General features: G+C 49.8%; 1 protein-coding gene across 3 annotated transcripts in view; it reads right to left on the reverse strand.

The window, feature by feature from the left end:
* PPARGC1B (PPARG coactivator 1 beta) overlaps window positions 1-22,117 on the reverse strand; it is a gene marked incomplete at both ends in the record, with an annotated part of 105,294 nt that extends 83,177 nt beyond the window's left edge. For all 3 annotated transcript variants that reach the window (XM_082837268.1, XM_082837267.1, XM_082837266.1), the window contains one exon: window positions 22,040-22,117. In XM_082837268.1, coding sequence (XP_082693394.1) covers window positions 22,040-22,117 — 78 coding nt within the window. The remainder of the gene's footprint in view (window positions 1-22,039) is intronic.
* Between the last annotated feature and the right edge of the window lie 646 nt (window positions 22,118-22,763).

The raw sequence follows: 22,763 nt of genomic DNA on the forward strand, positions 1-22,763 counted from the left end.
TTATAACTATCACATCACCTGCTCTGAAAAGTTGCTCAAACACCAGTTCTCTATGCAGCCTCCCCTGGGATCCTGGCTGCACAAGTGGTGGGTGTATCTTGTGAAGAGTGACAAACCCAGCTGCTGGAGGCCTTTGCCCTTGCTGTTCCCCACTACCTAAAACAACTCCTCCCCAAAAGGTTGCTTCCTTTTTTTGATTTCTCAGGCCTCCGTAGGAATATCATCTCAGAGGGGGTACCTTCCGGACCACCCTCTCTGATGCAGCTCACGACCCCCATCACAAGACCCCATCACGAGTGGGTGTCTCATTTATTCTCTTCTGAGGGTTTATCCCGGGCTGAAATCGTGTTTATTTTCTGCTTCCCTAGGTCAGTTCCCCACGGTCAGGATTGGGTCTAAGCTCACTGCTGCATCCCCTCACCCAGGCACAGGAAATGGACATTAAATATAGGTGGAGTGAGACGGAAACTCCCTGCGGCCGACAGAACAATGAATGATCCAGGGAGACCCAGGCCCAGGGGTCAGGACGCCAGATCCCACGTCAGTGGGACGTCAGACAAGGCACTGGGCCTTAGGGCTGCGGCTTCAGTCAAGGAAGCTCTGATCCCCTCCACTCACAGGTCACCAGATAAGCCAACCCCCTCGTGGGGGGAGGGGGAAGGCAGGCTGACTCAAATTCTCTGAGGTTATAGAAAAAGGACGTCTCACGGGAAGTGACCTACAGAGTCTGTAGGAGTGGGCAACATCCCCGAATCCCCTCAGAATGCGGGTCTTAGGAGTTCTAGGCCAAGCAGAATCCACGTCGGGACCCGACTGTGGCCAGACTACGCAGCCCTTACTGTGACCAAGACAACAATAAACTAGGAGGTAAGCTTCCCAAGGCCAGGGACCCTGCTTCTTTCTGCTGAATCCCAAAGCCTGCACCAGTGCCGACACATAATAAGCACGTCAGTAAGTTGGTTTTTTTTGTTTTTTGGGGTTTTTTTTTGCGGTACGCGGGCCTCTCACTGTCGTGGCCTCTCCCGTTGCGGAGCACAGGCTCTGGACGCGCAGGCTCAGCGGCCACGGCTCACGGGTCCAGCTGCTCCGCGGCATGTGGGAATCTTCCCAGACCAGGGCACAAACCCGTGTCCCCTGCATCGGCAGGCGGACTCCCAACCACTGCGCCACCAGGGAAGCCCCAGTAAGTACTTTTTAAATAACTTATTATTCGGTGCCTCCTACACAGTAAGCATTTTATATACAAAGTCCATTGATTCTTCAAATCCACCCTACGTAGCCAGGACTCCTATTACTTCCTCAGAGAGGTGAAGTAAGATGGCCAACCAGCAAGCGAGGGCAGAGCAAAGCGTTGAACCCAAAAAGATGTCAGACGCCAGACCCCAGCTCCCTGACTACTGGGCCGCCACACCTGCAAAGCCAAACAGTAATAATGACACCATCTACCAAGCCAGATAGGCAGGGCTCTACCACTGTGGTCTCAGTAATCCTTTCAACAGCCCTCTACGCTACACAGAGAAGGCAATCATGGCCCCGAAGGGTGAAGTCACCTAGTGTGGTGTCTTCTCAGCTAACTGGCAGAACTGGGATTCCAACCTAGATACCTCTCAGCTCTGAACCACAGGCTCTTGGGGTTCAGCCACAGAGCATTCCCCTGAAAGGGAGAGGCTGCCGTGGGAATTAGAATAATTTACTATAAAAATCAGGATGCTCTCGAAGAAACGGCTCATAACCTGTGGCTCCTACTGTAGCAAGACAACTCAGGACCCCGTTCCCCATCAGACCAGCCTCTGGTGCAGGACTCTGGCAGGTCTACTCTCTCTGGGCCTCACTTTCCCCACCTATTTAACCCCTATTTAACCAGATGACACGGCTCTCAAGTTTTAAGAATCTAAAATCTTTTCACTCTTCTGAAACTAAGTAAATATTAATGTGGTATTATGTTTGTACAGCTTTCTACAGTTTATAAAACACTTTTTACATTGATTATCTCATCTATCCAACAACCCTGCTGTTGAACTAACGTCCTCACCTTATAGAGTGGGAAAGAGTGACTTAAGCCACTTAGTCAAGTCACACAGCAGGTAGGTGTCAGAACCAGGATGTGAATCCTCACTCTAGTCCACTGGGCTTTCTCCTTCAGCTGGGGTGCCAGAGAGGAGGGTGGAGCCAAAGAAGGTCCCAGGGTACTGTAAGGGAAAGTGGGGGGAAAACAAGCACACCCATATAGAAGTATCAGCAACACAACAGGCAGTTCATTGGAAAGGAAAACACAAGTGACTCTTAACCATGAGAGAAAGACTGCAAATTAAAACTTCAAAGAGACACCAGATTAACAAAGGTCAAAAAAGTTTAATACCATGGTGTTGGTGAACAAGCATTTCCTGTTCACTTCTGTGGGAAGGCAAAACTGATGTAATTTCATGAAGGGGAATGTGGTAACATTCATCGAAACTTCAAATGCGTACACCCTTTAACTGGGCAATTCCACTTGGCAGTATTTGTCCTACAAATCCATTCACACATGTGCAAAATGACGCTCATACAAAAATATTCACTACAGACTAGTAGCAGCACTAAATTAGGAAGAGCCTAAATGTCCAATAGAAAACTGGTTAAGAAAACTGCAGTCAAGCCAAAACATGAAGCAGATCTTTCTTTATATACTGATATGAAATCATCTTTAGGATATAATATTAAGTGGGAAAAAAGCAAGTTGCAGGGCAATAATCTTAGCTGGCTACCATTTCAGCAAAAACTTGAGGCAAAAGTTAAGACCATATATATGGTGGTTGCACAATTTTTCTCTGGAAGAACATTTTAGAAATTGGTAGCAGGGCTGCTGTGGGGATAGGAGCACAAGACTTCCATGTGTAACTCTTACACTTTTTGAAGGAGGATCACGTATTACATTTTCAAAATAAATACAAAAGCAAGTCTATTGTCTCTTTCCCATTGAACAATGCTGTATGTTGAAACCAGCATGAAAATTAACTTGCTAGGTAGCTGGATCTTCCCAGGGCCTGTTCCACATGACCCCCACCAAATCTCTTCCCCTTGGGCCGGCTCCGATAGCAGCCTCAATCACAAGGTGGATCAGTTAACACTTTAAATGGGCTGACTGAGTAAAAGATTCTCAATCAGGAAGTCTGGGTTTAAATACGTTCTCTACCAGCACGGGTGTTTATCTTGCTCTGCACATATTAACAAACGTATATCTAAAAAGATGTGATGCACAGTGTGTGGAATAAAAGCCAAACCTCTGGGGTGATTAAATTCTGGGGCATAATGGTGATCAGTCATGTGAAATACTTGGAGATGATCAGATATTGTCCAAACTTGATAGGGTCTGAGTTAAAACAGCAGTGGTCACTGAAGTGGGCCCAGGCTGGTCAAGTAATAACACTGCCTTACCTCTGTTTGTGACTCTAAAACTTGCAATTAGCTTTGGAATCCATGACACGTGCTTTGTCACGGCAATGCAGGGATTGATCCCATTTTATGAAGAAGGAGAGAGGTCACATGGTAGGCAACATTTAAACCAGGACTTCAGTTGAAGTTCTCTGTTTCGCAAGGTCACGGGCAGAAATCAGTCCATAAAGGACCAGAAAGTAGAAGTGTGCCCAAGGAGGGAAGTTTGGCTGGAGGTGGAACAGGCCAAAAAAAGCACTGCTTTTGACTGGTTGTTTCTGGGTGTGGGATTTTTTTTTCCTTTTGCCTATTTATAGTCCCTTAAATTTCAATAAGTTAACACCTGATACTTTTATATTAATAACAAGAAAATACAATGTATATAAAAGTAAAACAGAGAATGATATAGTCAGTTGAAAGGCATTTAAACACACCAAATTGCTAAAAGTGGTTGTTTCTTGAGGGTAAGAGATTACAGGATGGAGGTAACCTCACTTTCTCTGACAAGTTCACTCCTAACGTTGGAAATGTTTTAATATTTTAAAATTTTTATTAAAAATGTTTTAAATATTAATTTAAAAACAGATACATTTGTTGAAAAACCAATGAAAATATAAAGTGAAGAAAAAAATTTTAAGGCAGTAAGTGTTTCTCCAAAACACCTTGGGATTAACGGTGAATTATGGAGCAATTAGACAAATGTCTGAGTTACAGAGATATAAAATTTCTGTTTTAAATTCCATCATTTTTAGCTTCCTCTATTACCCAACAAAACCGCTTTTCAATTAACTTGTTCTGTAAGGCTCAGAGCAGAGCCTCCCCTGGATGCAGGCAGATGTCATCTCCCAGGCTGAAGCAGGGCCAGGCTGCCTGCGCGCACCCACCAAGCGCACATGGACCTGCCTGTCAGTCCCTCCGTCACCTAATCCACCCGGCTGCAAAATGCAAAAGAATCCGGCAGCTGGTGAGGGCTGGAGGGAGTTGGGTAGCTCTGGTGTTGAATTGCCTGTTGGCCGCATGGTACGGTAAGTGTGGTCGCTTTTTTTCCACTTGCTGTGAGCTTTCTTTAAATAATTGCAGACCTCGTGGTTGAGCCAGCAGGATCTAAGCGCGAAAGGCACCAGAGACCAGGGCCCAAGAATGGCCATCCTGAGCCTCACAGAGCACCCAGAGCCAAGTGCACAGACCCCCGGGGTACCTCAGAATTCACTGACACCTTCCCTCCCTTCCTAAAATATTTTTTAACGAAAACAGAGAGGAAAGCTAAAAGGCAGTTTTACAGATAAAAGAATGATTCAAGATAGATAAAACAGTACTGTGGAAAAAAAGGAAGAAATCAATTTTAGATATAATCTATCAGTGGAGGATTTTGAATAATTCGCTCCTTTAAAAAAATCTGGTCCAAAGTTCCTGATTTTCACCCAATCTTTCCACCCCCATGAGTGACTTATCCAAATGTTCCGTGATTCACTGGGGAGGTTGGAAATTGGGGATTCTCTTGCCTGGAGTTCCTCCTCCACCTTCTCCTCTTTCCAAACCCACACGTTTAAGGCACATGATCCCATGACAAATTTCTTCCAACTTGCAGTTCAAAGAAAAGTCAGCACCTGTCACCAGCAAAGGGGACACAACCAGGGGAGTTAAGGACCTGCCACTGGCTTTGCCCGCTGGATGGAGGGAAATCACGTTGCCCATCTGAGATGTGACCATCTCCCAGCTCCAGGCGTCTCCAGTAACCAACCTTCTCCCCCTCTATCCAGTCCTCAAACAGAATTTACAAAACAAGACAGCCCCTGCGACAGAAAAAGGATAAATCACAGCACGGCAGAGATGGCGAAACTCAAGCCCAGAGAGGGGGCCAGACTTGTCCAGGGTTACACAGCAAACAGGGACAGGCAGGACCTGAACCGAGGCCTTCTTCCAGACCACCAGGTACAACACTCTCACCGTGGCACTCTAATCTCCAGGGCAGCTACAAAATTCTCTAAACAAGATTTTCTCTTCCCTACCTCAAACTTAGAGGAATCGATGGAAATTACACTTTTGGGGGGGGAGTTGCAGCTATTGCAAAATCACACAGTGGAAGGCTGCTGCAACTCCATAAAGACTGGGGATCATTGCTCCAAGGAGAATTCAAGATAATCTTGGGAACTCAGTCTAGACGAGGCACAGACATCAAAGGGCCCTAGACAAGGGCCCTTTCAAACACCATCCCTTCTGGACCTTGCAGACTTGGGGGCCACAAATCCCACATTCCTCTCAAGTACCTGCAACAAGGACTTTATTGGGTAAGACATTTCCATATCTCTGGGCCTCAGATTCTTTGTGTGTAAAACGGAAATGAAAATCGTCAAAATCGAGGTTGTGAAATCTGGATGTGAAATGCTATGAGAATTGCACAGTGATATGCTAAAAGGGATAATAGTTGAGATGAGACGAGTAATAATAATTATTATTATGGCAATAATTATCACTATCATCATTAAATTCACTGAAGGCTTCCTCTGTAAAGCTACTAGCCTTCTCCTTGTCCATCAAGTACCCAGTGGTTGTGCGAGGTCCCGCCTCACCATGATGGAGACTGCTGCTTCATTGGGCGAAAGGACCTCGGTCAGGGCTGCAGGTGAGAAGCTGTGCCCCAGCCTTGTGCCTCCACTCCACACCTGGGGCTGCACAGACCACAGGGTGACACCACTCATTCCATCCTGCCTATGAGGCTCGGGGAAAACCTAGTCACCTCCCCACCCAAGACCTCCCCACTCCTTCAGAGCAGCCTCCTGCTAGTTTCTAGGGCTGGAAATCTTGGTGCTCCTACTTGTGATTCTTCTAGACACTTAGTTCATCCTGTATGTTCTTCCCCCTCACAGGAGTCATCCAGCCAGCTCAAACCCTCCACTGATAGGGAAGGAGCTCATGTTTGCCCCCCCTGCACCTCTGTCACTCACTGCTCATTCACCAGCCACAGGACGTGCTGGGCCTTATGACAGGCTGGCCTCTCCCTAAGATGCCCTTCCCCACCGAGTCAGCCAGTTCATCCCTCAATACTACTCTTTCTGCTACACGAGCTTCCTGGATACTCCCTCTGCCCCGGTCACCCTCACAGCCACCTGCGGATCTGATTTTCCCAAGAAGGGAAGCAGGGCTTGCTCAAATCTGCAATCCTAGCTTCCTGCACAGAGGGAGTGATTGCTGCATGGATAGGGAAAGGAAGAGGTATCAACTGATAATCCATGATTCTGTACCTCATGAGGTCCACCAGTTTTTGTCACCCATCTGTCATCAAACCAACCAGTCACTGATTGTCACTGTTAAGGAGAAAAACCACCCCCAGGCACGGCACTAAGTTCTTCAGACATTATATCATTTCAACCACTCATTGATATACTTACCATTATCCCATTTCACAGGTGAGGAAACTGAGGCCCGGGCACATTAAGTAACATGCCCTAAGCCACTCAGCTGCTAAATGACAGATTCTGGACTCAGACCCCAATTCAGAGCTCTAGTCATAACCACTATTCTAGCTGCCTTCCACTGACCCTCAAAATCCAGACCCCAGGCTGAGTCCCTCACTGGAACCAGCTGATTCTGTTCCACCTCTGCTTGTCCCACAACTGAATCCTTGAAAATTAACTGTGCAGTCACCTGAACAAAGTGTTTCTTCTCATTCTGGAGTGGATTCTACATCTCCCTCCTTCCCTCCTATGCCTTTGACCTCATCCCCTAGCCCCCTCTGCTCTCCCCAGGACTTGATCTACTAATCTGGGCCTACTTTGTCTCTAGGGAGAGAAGCTTCCGGTAAGATACCATCGTTGTCCTCTAGGCTCGCCTGCTGCAGTGTCTCGCCTGAGACCACCCTCAGAGGTGGGAGATTGCCACATTCCTGCTGGGGGCTGGTTCACAAAGTGCAAGCCAGGCAGCCACTCCCTTGGCCACCAGGACAAAGAGTAAGTGCTGGAGGCCTGGGTGCTGCTGGGCAGGTGCCCGTGGTGACACCCACAAGATAGGGAGGAGCTGCTGCCCAACCCTAGGAAGCAAGTAGTGTGAGGTCACTGGGGCACTGAGGCGTGACTCCTTGGGGGCAGGGCACTGCCGGGGGGCCTCTGGGGGCCTGTGCCTGCCTTGGTCAGCAGAGGAGCTAATCCCCCAGCCCACACTCACCCTCTGAGCCTCACGTCCCTCATCTGAAGATTGGGGCTCTATCTCCTGGGGTTGTTGAGAGAGTTAAGTGAACTCAGCACAGTGGCCAGTACAGATTAAGGGCTCAACAAAAATTGAATTCATTCATTCAAGAAATATTCAGTGAATGCCAACTATGCATCAGGCTCTAGGCTAGCTTCTGGGGGTACAGTGGGAACCAGACAGGCAATGTCCAGTCCTGGTGGAGCTTCCTTTCCCATAGGGGCAATAGGCAATCAATGAGGTACAAATTAATAAATAAGAAAGTATCTGGCGGTGCTTTGTGACCGCCTGGAGGGGTGGGATAGGGAGGGTGGGATGGAGGGAGACGCAAGAGGGAAGAGATATGGGAACATATGTACAACTGATTCACTTTGTTATGAAGCAGAAACTAACACACCATTGTAAAGCAATTATATTCCAATAAAGATGTAAAAAAAAAAAAAAGAAAAAAGTATCTGGGATACTTAAATGCCTTAAAGAGACAAGAACACGGTACTGTGATAGAAAGTGGACAGAGCAGGGGGACCGGGGAAGGCTTCTCTGAGGAGGAATGTCTCAGCAGATCTGGAGGAGGTGAGGGGGCAGCAAGCCATGGTTATGCCTGGGAAGAGCATTCCTGGCAGAGGGAACAGCATGTGCAAAGGCCTCACTACACTAGCTGGAAGAATACTCCTATTATCACTGGAGCCAAACCCTGTCCTCTCCATAGAAGCAGCAAATATAGCTGGGAGGACAACTCACTGAGCATCAGAAGAAGTGGGTTCTAGCTCTAAACCACCAATATGGCCTGGCATGACAACCTGCACCTGTTGATCCTTAAGGGTCTGTAGCTAACCTGCATTCCCTTGGGCTCCCTCCTTTCTTCCTCTTCCAACCCACCCCCCTCTTAAAGTCATCATGATCCCCACCTCCTGAGTTGCCCTAGAAGTGTGTGTGTGTGTGTGTGTGTGTGTGTGTGTGTGTCTGTCTGAGGCTTGAGGACAGACAGAGGGATGAAGACAAATATCTGAAAACTGATTCACTGCAGGATCCTGTCAAATCACCCTCTGGGGCTCCACTTCCTGCTCTGTAAAATGGGAAATCTGCTCTCCTCTTGCCTATGACACGGGATTGATGTGAAGATCAAATAGAAATGCCAGATAAGGAAGCCACCCTGCTTTACACAGGCATCATATAGGGACCTTCTATCTGCTTCTCCATCATTTGTATCCTGTGCTCTGGACTAAGGCAGGAAGGACAGAGAAGGGAGGCGACAACAGAGTTAATTCCAGACACTCTACAAATAGTACCTGATTGTTCAGGCCCAAGGCAGGGGTGCTATGACAGGGAGCTTTCTAAAAACATAGATGCTTAAGGGCTTGCTCTCAAAGATCCTCATTCAGTAAGTCTGGGATGGCTTCAGACGTATAATTATTATTTTTTTAAAACTACACTGATGATTCTGATATGCACTCATGGCTGAGAACTACTGATTAGTTCTACCAACTCTGGCAGGTAGAAGCTATTATTATTCCCATCTGGGAGCTGGCTAACTAGAGCACAGAGCGGCTAACTCCTTGGGTCACACAGCTAATAGTCATAAAGCTAAGATCTAAACCAGACAGTCTGCTCTCATTCATCACGAGTTTACAGTTTCTTGAAGCCACGCAGCGTTTGTCACAGGCTCTTTCTACTACTCCATGCAGCCTTGGAAACCCAAAAGACAACATCTCACCAGAGGAGGCTGCACCAACTTTCAAAGAAACTTTTATGGCTAGACTAACTCCTTCTTCATCTGGCATTATCGAGAAATAATGTGTGCTCACAATAAGCAGGGTTTATATCAATAGAGAACTTTGAAACTTTTCCTGCTTTTGACAGACTTCCTATTTTACACGGTAACACCAAAATACATTTCACTTTCTTACTCCCTTGAACAGAGAACACCGATCAGAATATACCTTTCCTCAGAGATGACACGCTGTCTCTACCATGCATTAGAGCTTTGTACTTTGGTACAGTAATGTATTCAGAACAAGGGGCCTGGGCTTCCCTGGTGGCGCAGTGGTTAAGAATTCACCTGCCAATGCAGGGGACATGGGTTCGAGCCCTGGTGCGGGAAGATCCTACATGCTGTGGAGCAACTAAGCCCGTGCGCCAGAACTACTGAGCCCGCAAGCCACAACTAGAGCCCGTGTGCCACAACTACTGAAGCTCACACACCTAGAGCCTGTGCTCCGCAACAAGAGAAGCCACCACAATGAGAAGCCCGCGCACCGCAACGAAGAGTAGCCCCAGCTCGCCAGAACTAGAGAGAGCCTGCGCGTGACGAAGACCCAAAGCAGCCAAAAATAAAAATAAATTTATATTAAAAAATCATTAAATTACCCATAAATAGCGGTAATTTAAAAAAAAAAAGAACAAGGGGCCTCCTTGCCCCTTCACTAAAAGGCCCCAAGTGGTTTTCAGTGCTGAGTCCACGTGTTTCTGTCTCTGGTGGAACCAAACGCTTGCACGGACACATGCTAACAAAACGGGTTTGCTGTTTCTAATGTCCTGAGGCATGGACAAGACTGCCAAGCTTGTAAGAATTGTGTGTAAAGGAAGAGTGAATTGGCCCTAGGCAGGAAGGGTAAGGAGTGATCTTCTGTGGAACAGACTGAGTCTTGAGGGGATCCTGAGCAAGGAATGATGCATATGGCTTAGAGTTAATCCTTTGGGGCTGGAGAGTACAGTCCTTGGTCCCTGAGTGATCCCTCCCCCACTTTACCTCCCTGGATTCCCTCCCCACTTGCTTCCTCCATAGTGGAGGCTAGCTTGCCCAGTCCCTCTGGAAAAAGCGGCTGGGCAATGGACATGAGGCCCAGTGTAAGGTGTTGGTTTCAATCTCCCTGGAAGGCGTTGGGACATTTGACCAAATCCCTCCCTGTAGATAAGCGAGAGACTCCTAAAGCTTTGAGTTGGGCCAGAGCAACGCACTGTAACAGACTGGATTCCTAACCTGTGGTTTAACATTCCACAAAGACCTGCCCACTGGAGGTGCGTTCTGATAGGGGTTTCTGGAGGCTCCAAAAAAATGTTTGCCTTTGATTCCTTTGTATGCAAGGCTTATCTTGGAGATGATGGCAGTGGGGCCCTTGTGGGGACCAGTACAATCAACACACACACCCCTCACCCACACATTCTAGCTCCAAGCACAGAGAAGGAGCTTCTGGGGCCAGGCAAATGACTGGTGACTTTCCTGAAAGATCAAACAGCATTTGTTCATTCATTTAGTCATTCAACAAATATGTATTGGGGGCCTACAGTGTGCCAGCCACTGTTCAGGCACTGGGGGATTTGATGCTGAACCAGTCTGACAAGACCCCTCTCCTTAGGGAGCTCTGGTCCTGACCGGTTACAGAAGAGAGAACGGTAGAGAATAAACACATACACAAAGGTTATCACAGGCTGGGACCAGAGTTTTGCATTTAACAAGCTCCAGGGAAGGCCAGGGAAGGCCAGGGATGGGGGTGAACCTGGCACATGGTGGGCCCAGAATAAATAGTTATCTACTCCCCATACAAATCTTCCCCCAAAGTAAATTCTCTTCTGCCACCCCCTACCACCATCTCAGTTACAGGGATGCCACTCTGAGCCCCCTGTACTCTGCACTTCTCTCCCACATCCACTCACTTCCATTGAGCCCCCCGGTTGAGGGCAAGTTTAGATGCCTCCTTCCTGCTGTCCATCACCCCCATTCCAGTCCTTTCTATATGCTCAGCCAGATTAGTCACACTGCAGTGGTTAAGACCATGTGCTCTGAAGCCACGCAGACCTAGGCTCAAATTCCAGCCTTTCCACTACTTGTCTGGGTGATTGGGGGTGAGTCACTGAACTTCTTATACCCTTAGTTTTCTGGTTTGTCATAGGACCAACCTCACCAGGTAGCTGAGACTCCTTTACCTGACAATGTACCTGAAGGTCCTAGCTTAGTACTTGGCACATAGTAAGTGGTCATTAAATGTTACCTATTTTCTATGGTTACTGTTATAAATAATACTACTAACAAAAACCTTTGCTGACTTCTCACCAGGACATTCAAAGCTCTCCCTTACAGCCAGTCTCCCTGTGTGTTTTGTTTTGGAGTGGCTGAGTGGCAGATATAAACGAATCAGGGTGACAGAATACAGAGTGAAGGCAGGACATGCAAATGTATGCCATAGACTGTGGGATCACAGAGCAAAAAGGGAGCACTTCTCAGAGAAGGATTAGGGGAGGCAGCACTCAAGCTGGCCTTGAAGGATGCTGTTGGAGATTGGGAGGGGCAACAGATACCTCATGGTAGGGGCCCTAGTGGTTACCAGGTATAGGGAAGGAACTGCAGAACAGTGCCAGCACCTCAGTCTACCCAACCTGTAAGATGGGGGTAACAGGGTGGACCACTTCATGGGGTTCCTCTGAGATTAAATGCTATTGCTTGAAAGGGTTAGCAGTTGTTAACTGTTCTCATCACTGTCACGGTTGAAGGATATGGTTGAAGAGGAGGGCGGCCTAGGAACACCTAACATCAGGATCCACGTTAAAAATAATATATTGTTCTACTCTTGTGGCAACGGGTACAGTGTTGCATGATCAATAATACCGGATGAGTGAACGGACGGACGGACGGATGGATGGAATGATGGATAAATGGGTAGGCATCTGAGGCCCCGAATGCCATACCAAGGAGCTTGATTCTGCAGGTCATTGAGGGTGGGCCTGCAGATGTTTTGAGCAGGGGCTGCTGGGGCCTGGGGTTACTAGCAGCATGGAGGCTGGGCCATCCTCAGTGCCCAAGAACCAGGCCAGGGCCTTCCCCAGTGTCCTGGGTACCACAGTTCTCTGAGAGGAGCCTGAGACCAGAAATAAAGGCTCAAGCAGCCACGTTGCCAAGGCTGTTTGCCATGGCAACATCAGGGAGCCACTCGTGGGCCGGCTGCTGCAACTGCTCAGGGCTTGGTTTCTAACGTCTCCTCGCTCTCCCTCTGCTAAATGACTCTGTTCTGCCAGGCAAGCACAAGGAGAAAACACGACGGCAGAGCTGCCGGGGAGCATCCATCTCAGCCAAGCAGGGCTCTCCCGGCTGAGTTCCCAGACAGTGGGTCCCAGACAGCTGAGTCCCTGCTATGCAGAGCCAGCCCTGGCCAAGCAGATAGCAGCCAGGGGTCCTGTCCTGCCTCTGCTGGGTGATCTGAAGGCTTTCCCTGGTCTGCTCCCTGTCTGTTCCTTTACTTCAAGGTAAAGGCATTGAGCAAGATGGTCTCTAAGGTACTCCCAACTCCCTGAAAGCTCAAGTTTACCTTGGTGTATTTACATAATTACCATTGTCGTCTTCACAGAGGCTACCATTTATTGGGTGCTTGCTATATGTCAGGCAATGTGGCAGGCATATTTGTCTTCTGCAGTTATCCTAAGAACATACTATAATTATCCCCAATTTTGCATGAGGCAACTGGGGTCAGAGAGGTTAAGACACTTGCTCAAGGTCACACAGCTAGTAAATGGTAGAATGCTGATTTAAACCCTTGGAAGTTAAACTCCAAAGCCCAGAGTTCTTAATCACTACCTGATATTTCCTCTCCTCTCTTCAAGCAACATCTAACTGGATTCGCTTTCCTAAAAGTCGTGTTGGAACACCTGGCTAAGGCTGGATGGGATTCCTCTTCAGTCCCCCCAGAAGTACAGGGGAAAGGAAATTATAATACTAGAAACCTCAGGGCTAAGACAGGATCAAGGACCAAGAGTTCAGTGGGAAGATAAGTAGCAAGATCTGAATTATGGGATGCCCTGGTGGCGCAGTGGTTGAGAGTCCGCCTGCCGATGAAGGGGACATGGGTTCGTTTCCCGGTCCAGGAAGATCCCACATGCCGCGGAGCGGCTAGTTCTGTGAGCCACGGCCACTGAGCCTGCGCGTCCGGAGCCTGTGCTCCGCAACGGGAGAGGCCACAACAGTGAGAGGCCCGCGAACCGCAAAAAAAAAGAAAAAAAAAAGATCTGAATTATATTTGCCTGTTTTTATTATTAACAATGGCTCCTATTTATTGGGCATTTCGAAACATTTTATGGGCATCATCTTTAGGAAAGTAGCCTTTCCTAAAACTCCTTAAGGTATCTGCTACTATCAGTCCTATTTCCTAGATAAAAATGCTGAGGCACAAAGAAATTTTGTGCCAAAGGCCACAGGGCTTGCCCCAAGCATAGTACAATCCTAGGATTCAAAGCCCTCTCAGCCACTGAAACAAATAATTAGAGAAAACATTTGTTTTCTTTCCTAAAAGACTGAGCAGTAATTACAGGCCTTTGGGGATAATTAATCAATGACTTTGCCAATGACTTGTAAAAGTCTCTCTGGTCTCCTACTCTAGACCTGAGCTGCAACTCAGGCTCTTCCCTAAGGAAAGAGCAGAGCGGGGAGCCCAGGAGTCTTGCTGCCACCATGGCCTAGCTATGTAACTCCAGGACAGGCCCCTCCTCTCAGCTCTGTCAACTCCTAACCCTGCAGCCCTGTCTCCCTCAAAGGATGGTCCTCGGCATCTAATGAGAAAACCAAGGTCAACTGCAAGGGAAGTGGGTGAGGCCCCTGGGGTTTAGGAACAGCGAGAGCAGGAGGAACGTGCAGCCTGCCCAGGGTGGTGGTGGACTGCACCCCAGGGTCCTACAGCCACCACAAAGCCCAGCCACCCTGGGCAGCAGTGTCTCTCCAAGGACTATCACCCTCTCCCTCTCTGAGAGCCAAGACCCACCCTCCCCTCAAGTCCTGATACTGGAAAAGAACTCGTCAGAGAGTCAGAGACCTGAGCTTCCTCCAGCAAGATGGCTTCTTCTCCTGTGCCCCAGTGTCCCTTCTTCTGGGAAAGGCAGGGGTAGATCTGATGCACTCTAAGATCCCTCCCAAGCTGAGGAGAGGGAGCTGCTTAAGGACCAACGTTCAAATCCCAGGTTAGACACTCACTAGCTCCAAGACCCTGAATGACTTAACCCCTGTGTCTCAAGTTCATCACTTACAAAACCGGAGAAACAGAAGCCACCTCACCATTACTGGAAGAAACCCATGCAACAGTACTCAAGTCTCTTCACAGATACACGCTGAAACAGCCATAGATGACATGTGTTCTGTGGGTGGATGAACAAGAGTGGCCCCTGGTCCAAAATGGCTGAATCTGAGTGTCGGGGGCATGGAGATTCCCTATTCCCTTCCCACCACTGGCTTCTGCTGTGTATGTTCCAGATTTTCCATGGTAAAATGTTTAAAATACAAAGTTCTTTGCAGAGAACCTGACACCTAATCATACAGAACATTCTTCTGCTCAAAAACTCGTCTGCTTAATGGGTAACCACAATGCTAGACCAGGATAAAAATTATTTTTTCTTGCCCTCCTTGAGCTGTCATCCCAGTTGCAGGGTTAAACGCATACATGCAGGCAGGGACTTCCCGGGCGGTTCAGTGCTTAAAACTCTCGGAGTTCCCACTGCAGGGGGCACGAGTTTGATCCTGGTCAGGGAACTAAGATCATGCATGCCAAGCAGCCCAAAAAAAAAAAAAAGCACGCAGGCACCAGTAGATAGTAAGTGGCACCCTCCACCTCAGTGGAAGAGGCAGTACAGTGTGCTTCACAGGCCTTCCAGAGCGGTCAGGTGTGACCTGGGGCTTGAATTGCAGGGAAGCTATGAATACATTAAAATGGTGGGGATGGAGGCCTGGAGAGGAGCTTTCAGGTCATTCCACAAGCGTTTTATTAGTCTGTCTCTTCTCAGGAACACATGCTCTGAAGAGGCTCATAGTCTAGCTCATTTGCTCACTCAGTGAGGATTCTGAACTGTGTTCCAGGCACTTGTCTATTCATTGTGGGAAAAAATGGTCAATGAAGTGAACAAAAATCCTTGCCCTCATAGAGCTTAACAATCTGGAGTGATTTCCTAAACACTTAACAAGACCTATGTTAGAAGAGATGCATCTACTATTGGGTGCTTCTATGCCACGCATTGTGTGGGGTGCTTTAAATCCATTTTGTCCTTTGATTCTCATTGACTCCTCAAAACAGCTTTATCAGGGAAGTACTATTTATCGTTACCTTTACACATGAGGAAATGTAACATGAGGAAATGTAAGTTTGGAGAAGTCACGTGACCCACCAAAGGTCTCACGGCTAGTAAATCACAGAACCAGGACTCAAACCCAGCCAGGCTTCAGAGTGCACCCTGCCACACGTGGGATGGAGTAGTGGTACCTGGAGGTGAGAAGGCGTCACCAAAATGATGGCATGGGAGCTGAATCTTGCAGGATAAATAATGGAAATAGTGGAAATGGAGACAGAGGAGACAGAAAACAGCTGCGTGAGCCAACGTTTCCTGGAAGAAGATTCATGACATAGCCTGGGGCGGACCAGGATCCCAAAGGGAAAGCAGACAACTCAGGATGAACTCAGGGGCCTAACTCTCCAACTTCAAGAACCTGAAGGTTCTTGAAGTTGGAGAGTTCTTGCACATGAAGCTAAACTTTGGCCTTTAAGTTAAAAGTACTGGGGAGCCATGGGTGATGTGTGAGCAAGGGAGTGACATCAGACATGTACTCTAGGAGGACTGATCTGCCATCAAGGCTGAGGCCAAGTAGGAGAGGGCAAAGTCTGGTGTGGCAAAGATCCGTTCGGTAGTAAATGCAGGAATCCAGTTGTCAATGGACAAGGACCTAGACCAGAGTCGGAGAGAGGAACAGAAAGGTCAGTCCAATCCAACTGATTCCTCATCAGCTGAGTGTCCACAGGGTGTATGTGAGACATTCAACTATGTTGGAAGAGGAGAGACAGTAAACACCACTGCTCATTCTCTTCTAAATGACTGTATTTGGGTTCCCTCCACCCTTATATCACAAGAACTATGCTTCCCTTTCCTACAGAGAAAAGATTGCCTGGGCGGGAGTTAGTTCCATCCCTGCTCTTGCCCTTCTAAAGTGTTTCAGAGAGAGAAAGACTCCAAGTTTTGTGAACAGCAGTTGGATGTTCATTTTATATACGTTCGATTATTTAATTCCCAAACCTGAGAGTTAGGGCCTAATATCCCCATTTCATAGACTGAGGAACAGAGGCCTAGAGAAGCAGAGGGACTTATGAGTTCTGCCTTCTTTCTCTACAGTTGGCCTTCATTTGCTCAAGGTGCTATGAACAGAACAGAACTATGAACAGAAACAGAGTAGTCCCTGTCTTCATGGAACTTGGAATCAAGTCTAGGGACCTTGCCCACTGATCCTGGCTCTTCCACTTACTCCAAGGTAATGTAGGTAGAGCATCTTCAGCAAGTCAGTGAGTTTTCTGAAACTGTAAATGCCTCATCTGTAAAATGGGAATAATAGCACCTACGCTTTGTAGAATCTTTATGAGAATGAAATGTAATAATGCAAACAGAAGGCTCAGCAGAGCACACAGCACATGGCGGATGCTCCATAAACTGCATTGATGATGACGACGACGCATCGTCGTCCTAGGAGATAGACATTAACACTGCAGTGCTCGTATCAGGGACTCACTTCTAAGCCCAAATCCAAGCTCCCATTTGCAAGGCTGCTTCTGACTCAAACCAGTATTCCTTCTATTGTTCCAGAGACAGAAAAAAAAGGGTGACTCACCTTTTTTTGGCAATGATGAAGCTTCTGGCTGGCCTGCACCAGCTGGGGAGAGGAGGACCCTAGGGGGAAGGGGAAATATAAGCCCCCAGGGCCCAGTTGCTGGGCCATTGCCTTTCCTGGGTTTCACAGGCATCCTGATCATTAGCACCAGCCAGGAAGCCCCAGTGAAAGTGAACCCTGGGCCTCTGGTAAACAAATCCAGCAAACGTGTCCCCTTCTGGGCTCAGGTGAAAAAGTTACTCCCCTGGGTGTCACACAGGTTTAGAGTAGGTAAAGGCACCCAGCGAAGGATTCACTTCAACCTGCCCCTATAGATGGCCAGAACCCTGACTTGGAAAAGAAGTTAACCCTGGCTTCAGGGGCTGTGGAGGCAGCAATATTCCAGACTTAGCAAGTCAACATTAGTGAACCCATTTTCCCCAATTCTCCATGTGGCATGAGCCCCTTCTGGTGCTCGGATCCAGTCTTAGAACAATGAAGAGATAGAATACCAATCAAAAAAATGGGCCAAGTTCACCAACACAACATTTCACAGAACAGAACCACAAATGGCCCATAATCATATGGGGAAAAGGTTCAGCATCACAAGTCATCAAAGAAATGCACATTAAAACAATAAGGTGACAAAATTTATTGATGAACAGACTGGTAAAAATGAAAAACAATTAAAATACCAAGAGTTACCGGAGTATGAGGAACCAGGCATTCCCACACAATGCTGGTGTGAAATTAGCACAATCTTTCTAGAAGGCAATCCAGAAATGTGTTTACTAAACGCCTGCATAGTTCCTTTGACAGAGTAATTTCATTTCTAGGAATTCAAATGAAGAAAAGGCATATGCAAAGATATTCATTTCAGCATGGCTTACAGGAGCAAAAAAAAAAAAAAAAATTATAAACTACTTAAATGACTAACAATAAAGGATTGGTTAAATGCATTATGGTTCAACCCTTAATATTATATAACCATTAAGATATTAAGTAGAATACTTGTTGATGTGTAAAGACAGTGACAGCATATTGTTTGGAGGACAAAAAAAAAAGCAAGCTACAACAGTGAGATTCCAAGTTACAATTAGTATGTAAAGAACGACTCCATTTTTGTACAAAAGATATAATCCATAGGAATCAACAGGAAAAAGTCGGAAAACATATAAAAATTAAGAGTGATTATATTTGGGTAAGATTACATATTTTCAATTTTTTTCTTTATGCATGCCAGTATTTCCCAACAATTCTATAATTAAATATTTTTAAATGATAACAGGTTGGACTTAATTATTTAAAGTTCCTGCCAACTCTGGGGTGGTGGTGGTGGGATGAATTGGGAGATTGGGATTGATATATATATACACTAATATGCATAAAATAGATAAGTAATAAGAACCTGCTGTATAAAAAGTAAATAAAATTCAAAGAATTTTTTTAAATAAATAAATGAAAATAAAGTTCCTGCCAACTCTGACATTTTGGGCACCTATGATTGATGCCCCAAGTGACTTCGAACAACCCAGATTTAGTGTGGGCTTACTGTGTGGCCTTTGGAGCCTAAGTCATCGCCCACAGCTGCAGCCCTCCGCATTCCTCTCTTCCATACTCTGCCCGGCTGTCTCCCCAGCCAGCCTGAGTGCTTCCCTTGTCTGTAATTCCTGTGCCTAGCCAAGAGCTGAGCAAAGGAGCTCAGCATGGTGACAGGTGCCACGGGGCACAAAGAGATGAAAGGCACAACTCTAGTTCCAGAATCTTACTGGGACAGAACGCACACACAAAGTGCTTGGTTGTATAACACAGACTAAGAAAACCAGAGGCTAGAGAAAGCAGGGCAAGCCGGGTTGGGGAGGCCTGCTAGAGCTGAGGGCCATGCAGGAATGGTGGGTGAGGGCACTGCAGGCAAGGGGCACAGCCTGAACAACGGGAAGCCAACCCAAAGTCCTTTGGGAACATGCCCCAAACCTTTCCAAAAAACTTTCACAATCCTTGGTCTGCCGAATTTCTGAACTTTGCCCTGAATGGGTAAAAGTTAAGTCTCCTAAACAGGAGCCCTCCCTCTATCTAACCCTGGGTTAGCCACCAAAGACAAGTCTTTGGGATAGAGCCGATAAATTACTTTTACTCACTCTCCCCACCTCTTCCAAAGGGGGAGGGGAGGAGGGGAGGGTCTGGGGGGAGGAGAGGAAGTTGCAGGAACAACAGACATCTCACATGCAAACAGTGCTCACCGCAAGCAACCGAGGGCCTTCTCTTGCGGCGCCACCAACCCCATTTGACAGATGGAGGAAAGGAGGCTCAGAGAGTTAAAATGGCTTGCTCCAGGGTCACCCAGCCAGAGAGTGGGGAAGGCGACTCCACTCAGGCCTTCTGACTCCAAGTCCAGTGCTATTTCGAGGTAACACACAGGACCTGGAGTCAGGAGCCCTGGATGGCTCTGTCACCCACTGGCTGCGTGGTCCTGTACCAGCCGCTCAGCCCTCACAGCCTCTATCCCCAACTGTAAAATGAGGAGGCACGCGATGACCCGCCCAGGTCCTCTTCCGGCTGGCTCTATGAGCCTTCTAGGGGCGGCTGCAAAGCTCCCCCTATCAATTACATTTCCCAAGTTGGGCCGGCAAAGATCACCAGAAGAGCTTCAGCCTATCACGTGGTTAAATAAAAAAAGCAAAACGTCCCGGATTAACTTTCACTGCACTGCTTCTGCTGATACCTGATTACCCAATTTTCAAGTTTCCTTAGGTGAAATATCCCTGCTGGGTACGCACTCCGGACGGCTAAAAGGGCAAAAAATTATTGGTGAGCCAAAGAACACAGAAGATGGAGTTAAACCCAAAACGGACAAGTTCTTGCTATGGGTCTCTGAACAAGTCTCTGGCAATTTCAGGCCTCCTTCATTCGCGTCTTAGGGAGAGGTTTGGAGTCAGCCCCAGACAAGTAAGAGGGCCGAGGGCAGAACTTTCCTAGCGGCAACTCGATCCACCCCGCATCCAGTCCCCCCGGCCCCAGGCTGTCGGCTGGGGGGCTGGGGGCGCCGTGGTGGTGCCAGGGCTGGGATCGGCCTTCGGAGCAGACATGGGAGCGGGGCGAGTGACTGCGCCCGGTGACCGCCGCGGGAGCTACACTGCAGTTTCGTCAGAGGTAAAGGTACGCGCCCGGCGCGCGCAGCGTGTGCACACAAACACACACACCCGCGCGCGCAGACCGTTCATCACACTCTTCCCCCGGCCTGGAGAAGCGCGATCACACGCCACCAGCCTCTTCGGCCCCTGCCCGGAACCCACCCAAGCGGGCCCGCCACCGACCACGAGGCCCCGCGGCTCCCTGACGCATGAACGTCCGCAGCGGGCGAGGACCGGCCTTCTCCTGCGCGTGGCGGGCTTCCTCTCGGCGACACCCCGCCACGCCGCTCGGTTCCAGCAGCCAGCCAGGACTCGCCACCCAGGGTCCGCCAGAGCTGAACGTCTCGTCTGCTGCGTCCCCTCCAAGTCGCATCTCAAGGCAAGAAGTCAGCTAGCAAGCCTCTCCCCGCCCACCCGGTCCCATGACAGCTGCTGCCGCCCAAAGACAGGCAGATATAACAAGAAGCAAAGTTTCCCTCTCTCCCCTCCCACATCCCGCCCCCCCCCGACTTCCCCCTCCCTTCCAGTGTTATGCAAAACAAGCCGGCAACGGCGCTCCGACTCCAGGTACCAAACCAGCCCTAGCGAGCCGCGCCCGGGAGCGCCCAGCGGCCCCTCTCGGAGCACAGGCATGCGCCCGCATCCGGGGTCTCATTCTCGGCTCCGCCGCATCCCCAGCCGCCCTGCTACCGGCAGCGGGGCGGCCGTAGAAAAAGCCCTAACTATGGGGCCAAACTTTATGATTGCAACAGGCATGGGGTGGGGAAAACTAGGGAAGGGGTGGGGGGCGCGCACGCCTTGTGCTGGCATTTTCAGTGCAGCTTATCCCAGTAGCAACCCCCCCCCGCCCCTGTCTCCAAGTCACCAGCTTCCTCGCCCCCCCCCCAACTCCCGGCACACCAGGGCACCCTCTCCTGTCACGCGCGTGTCTCCGGTGGGGCTCCCAGGCGCCGCCAGAGCCCGGGACGCCGCCTCGCCTTCCCTTCCCCCAGCATCGCCGAGCGCGCACCGGGGCCGCGCGCCGCAGGGGGACCCAGGCATCCCCAGACAGTCCTCCGCCCCCATCCTGCCGTGCTTTTCCCCCCGGGGGCTCCGCCGGTTAGCGAAACCAGGAAGGTTCTATCCCCGCCCGCATGTCCACGTGCCCCGCAGACCCCTATGGCTTCAGCGGGCAACTGGCAGGAAACTCCGCGCTCCTGGCGCTTTGGGGGAGCCTTGGCGGGGGAGGGGGGCAGCAGCAGAACGCGGGGTATCCGAGACTGGAGGATCAGGGGACTCCGGGGACCGGGGCAAGCGCCTGTGCCCGGGCCACAAGTCCACGTGAAAGTACGGCAGCAAGTGCCGGGAGCCTGAGGGCGCGCCTCCCGCACCCAGAGCCAGCGTAAGGGTCCCCCACACCTTGGCGCGGCTCAACCTCCCCAAGGAAGCGCAGAACCCCCCAGCTCTGCGGGCGTGGGGGCCGGACTCCAAGCAACGAAGGCTAGACCCTCCCCAGCGGCCGTAGCGCCCCCAACGCTCCGGCACGCGCGGGAGGACCTCCAGCTCCCAGTCCCCATAACGAAGCGCATCGCAGGGTGCACGGAAGGGGGGCTCTGCAGCCTGGAACCCCCGATCCCCCCAACACGCCCACCGCTGCCTCCCGGCCTCCGCGGCTGCGGCGGCAGCCCCCGCAGCTCAGCAGCCCTGGCTCCGGGCCCGTGGCCCCTGCTGGCCGTACCTGCGTGTCGGCGAGATAGTTGAGGAAGAAGGAAGAGAGCTCTTCGTCCAGCAGCGCGCCGCAGTCGTTCCCCGCCATCTTCCAGCCGCGGCTGCAGCGTGCGGCGGAGTCAGCGCCGAGCCGGCGGGGGGGGAGGGAGCGAGCGAGCGAGGAAGGGAGGCGGGAGGAGGGAGAGAGGCCGGCGGGAGGAGGAGGGCGGAGCTCGGGCCCCGGCTGCCGCAGGGCAGCTGGCTGCGGGGGCGGGGCCGCGCGGTGCCCGCTCGAGCAGGGGGTCGCGCCCCCACTTTCCTGCGCAACGTCTGGCGCCGCGATCCTCGCCCGCTGCCCCCTGCCCGGGAGGAAAGCGCCCGTAGCCTGGTGACGGTGCCCAAGCCGACAGTCCGATGCCTGCGCAGCAATGCGGGCAGCCCACCGCTCCTGCCAGAGCGAATCACGTTGCGTTAGCACTGGGCGGGTCCTTCGAGACAACCTGCTTCGGCACAGCTGGGGAAACTGAGGCCTGGGAAGGTGGAGGACCTCGTTTGAAGCCACAGTGCAGTTCAGTGCAGGAAGACAAAGCCCAGGTCTGGCTGCCCTGGAGGCTTGAGTTTGTCATGCCGGGCTGCAGGCCAGAGAGGGAGGGATACCATAGGTCAAAGGTGGAGAAATCCGGGAAGGCTCCTCAGAGGGAGTGGCTTTTAAAAAATTCTTTTCCTTAGAAGATACGTTGACCCATATTACAAAT

This window comes from Leucopleurus acutus (genome assembly GCF_964270905.1).
Source record: "Leucopleurus acutus genome assembly, chromosome: 3".
Taxonomy (NCBI): Eukaryota; Metazoa; Chordata; class Mammalia; order Artiodactyla; family Delphinidae; genus Leucopleurus; species Leucopleurus acutus.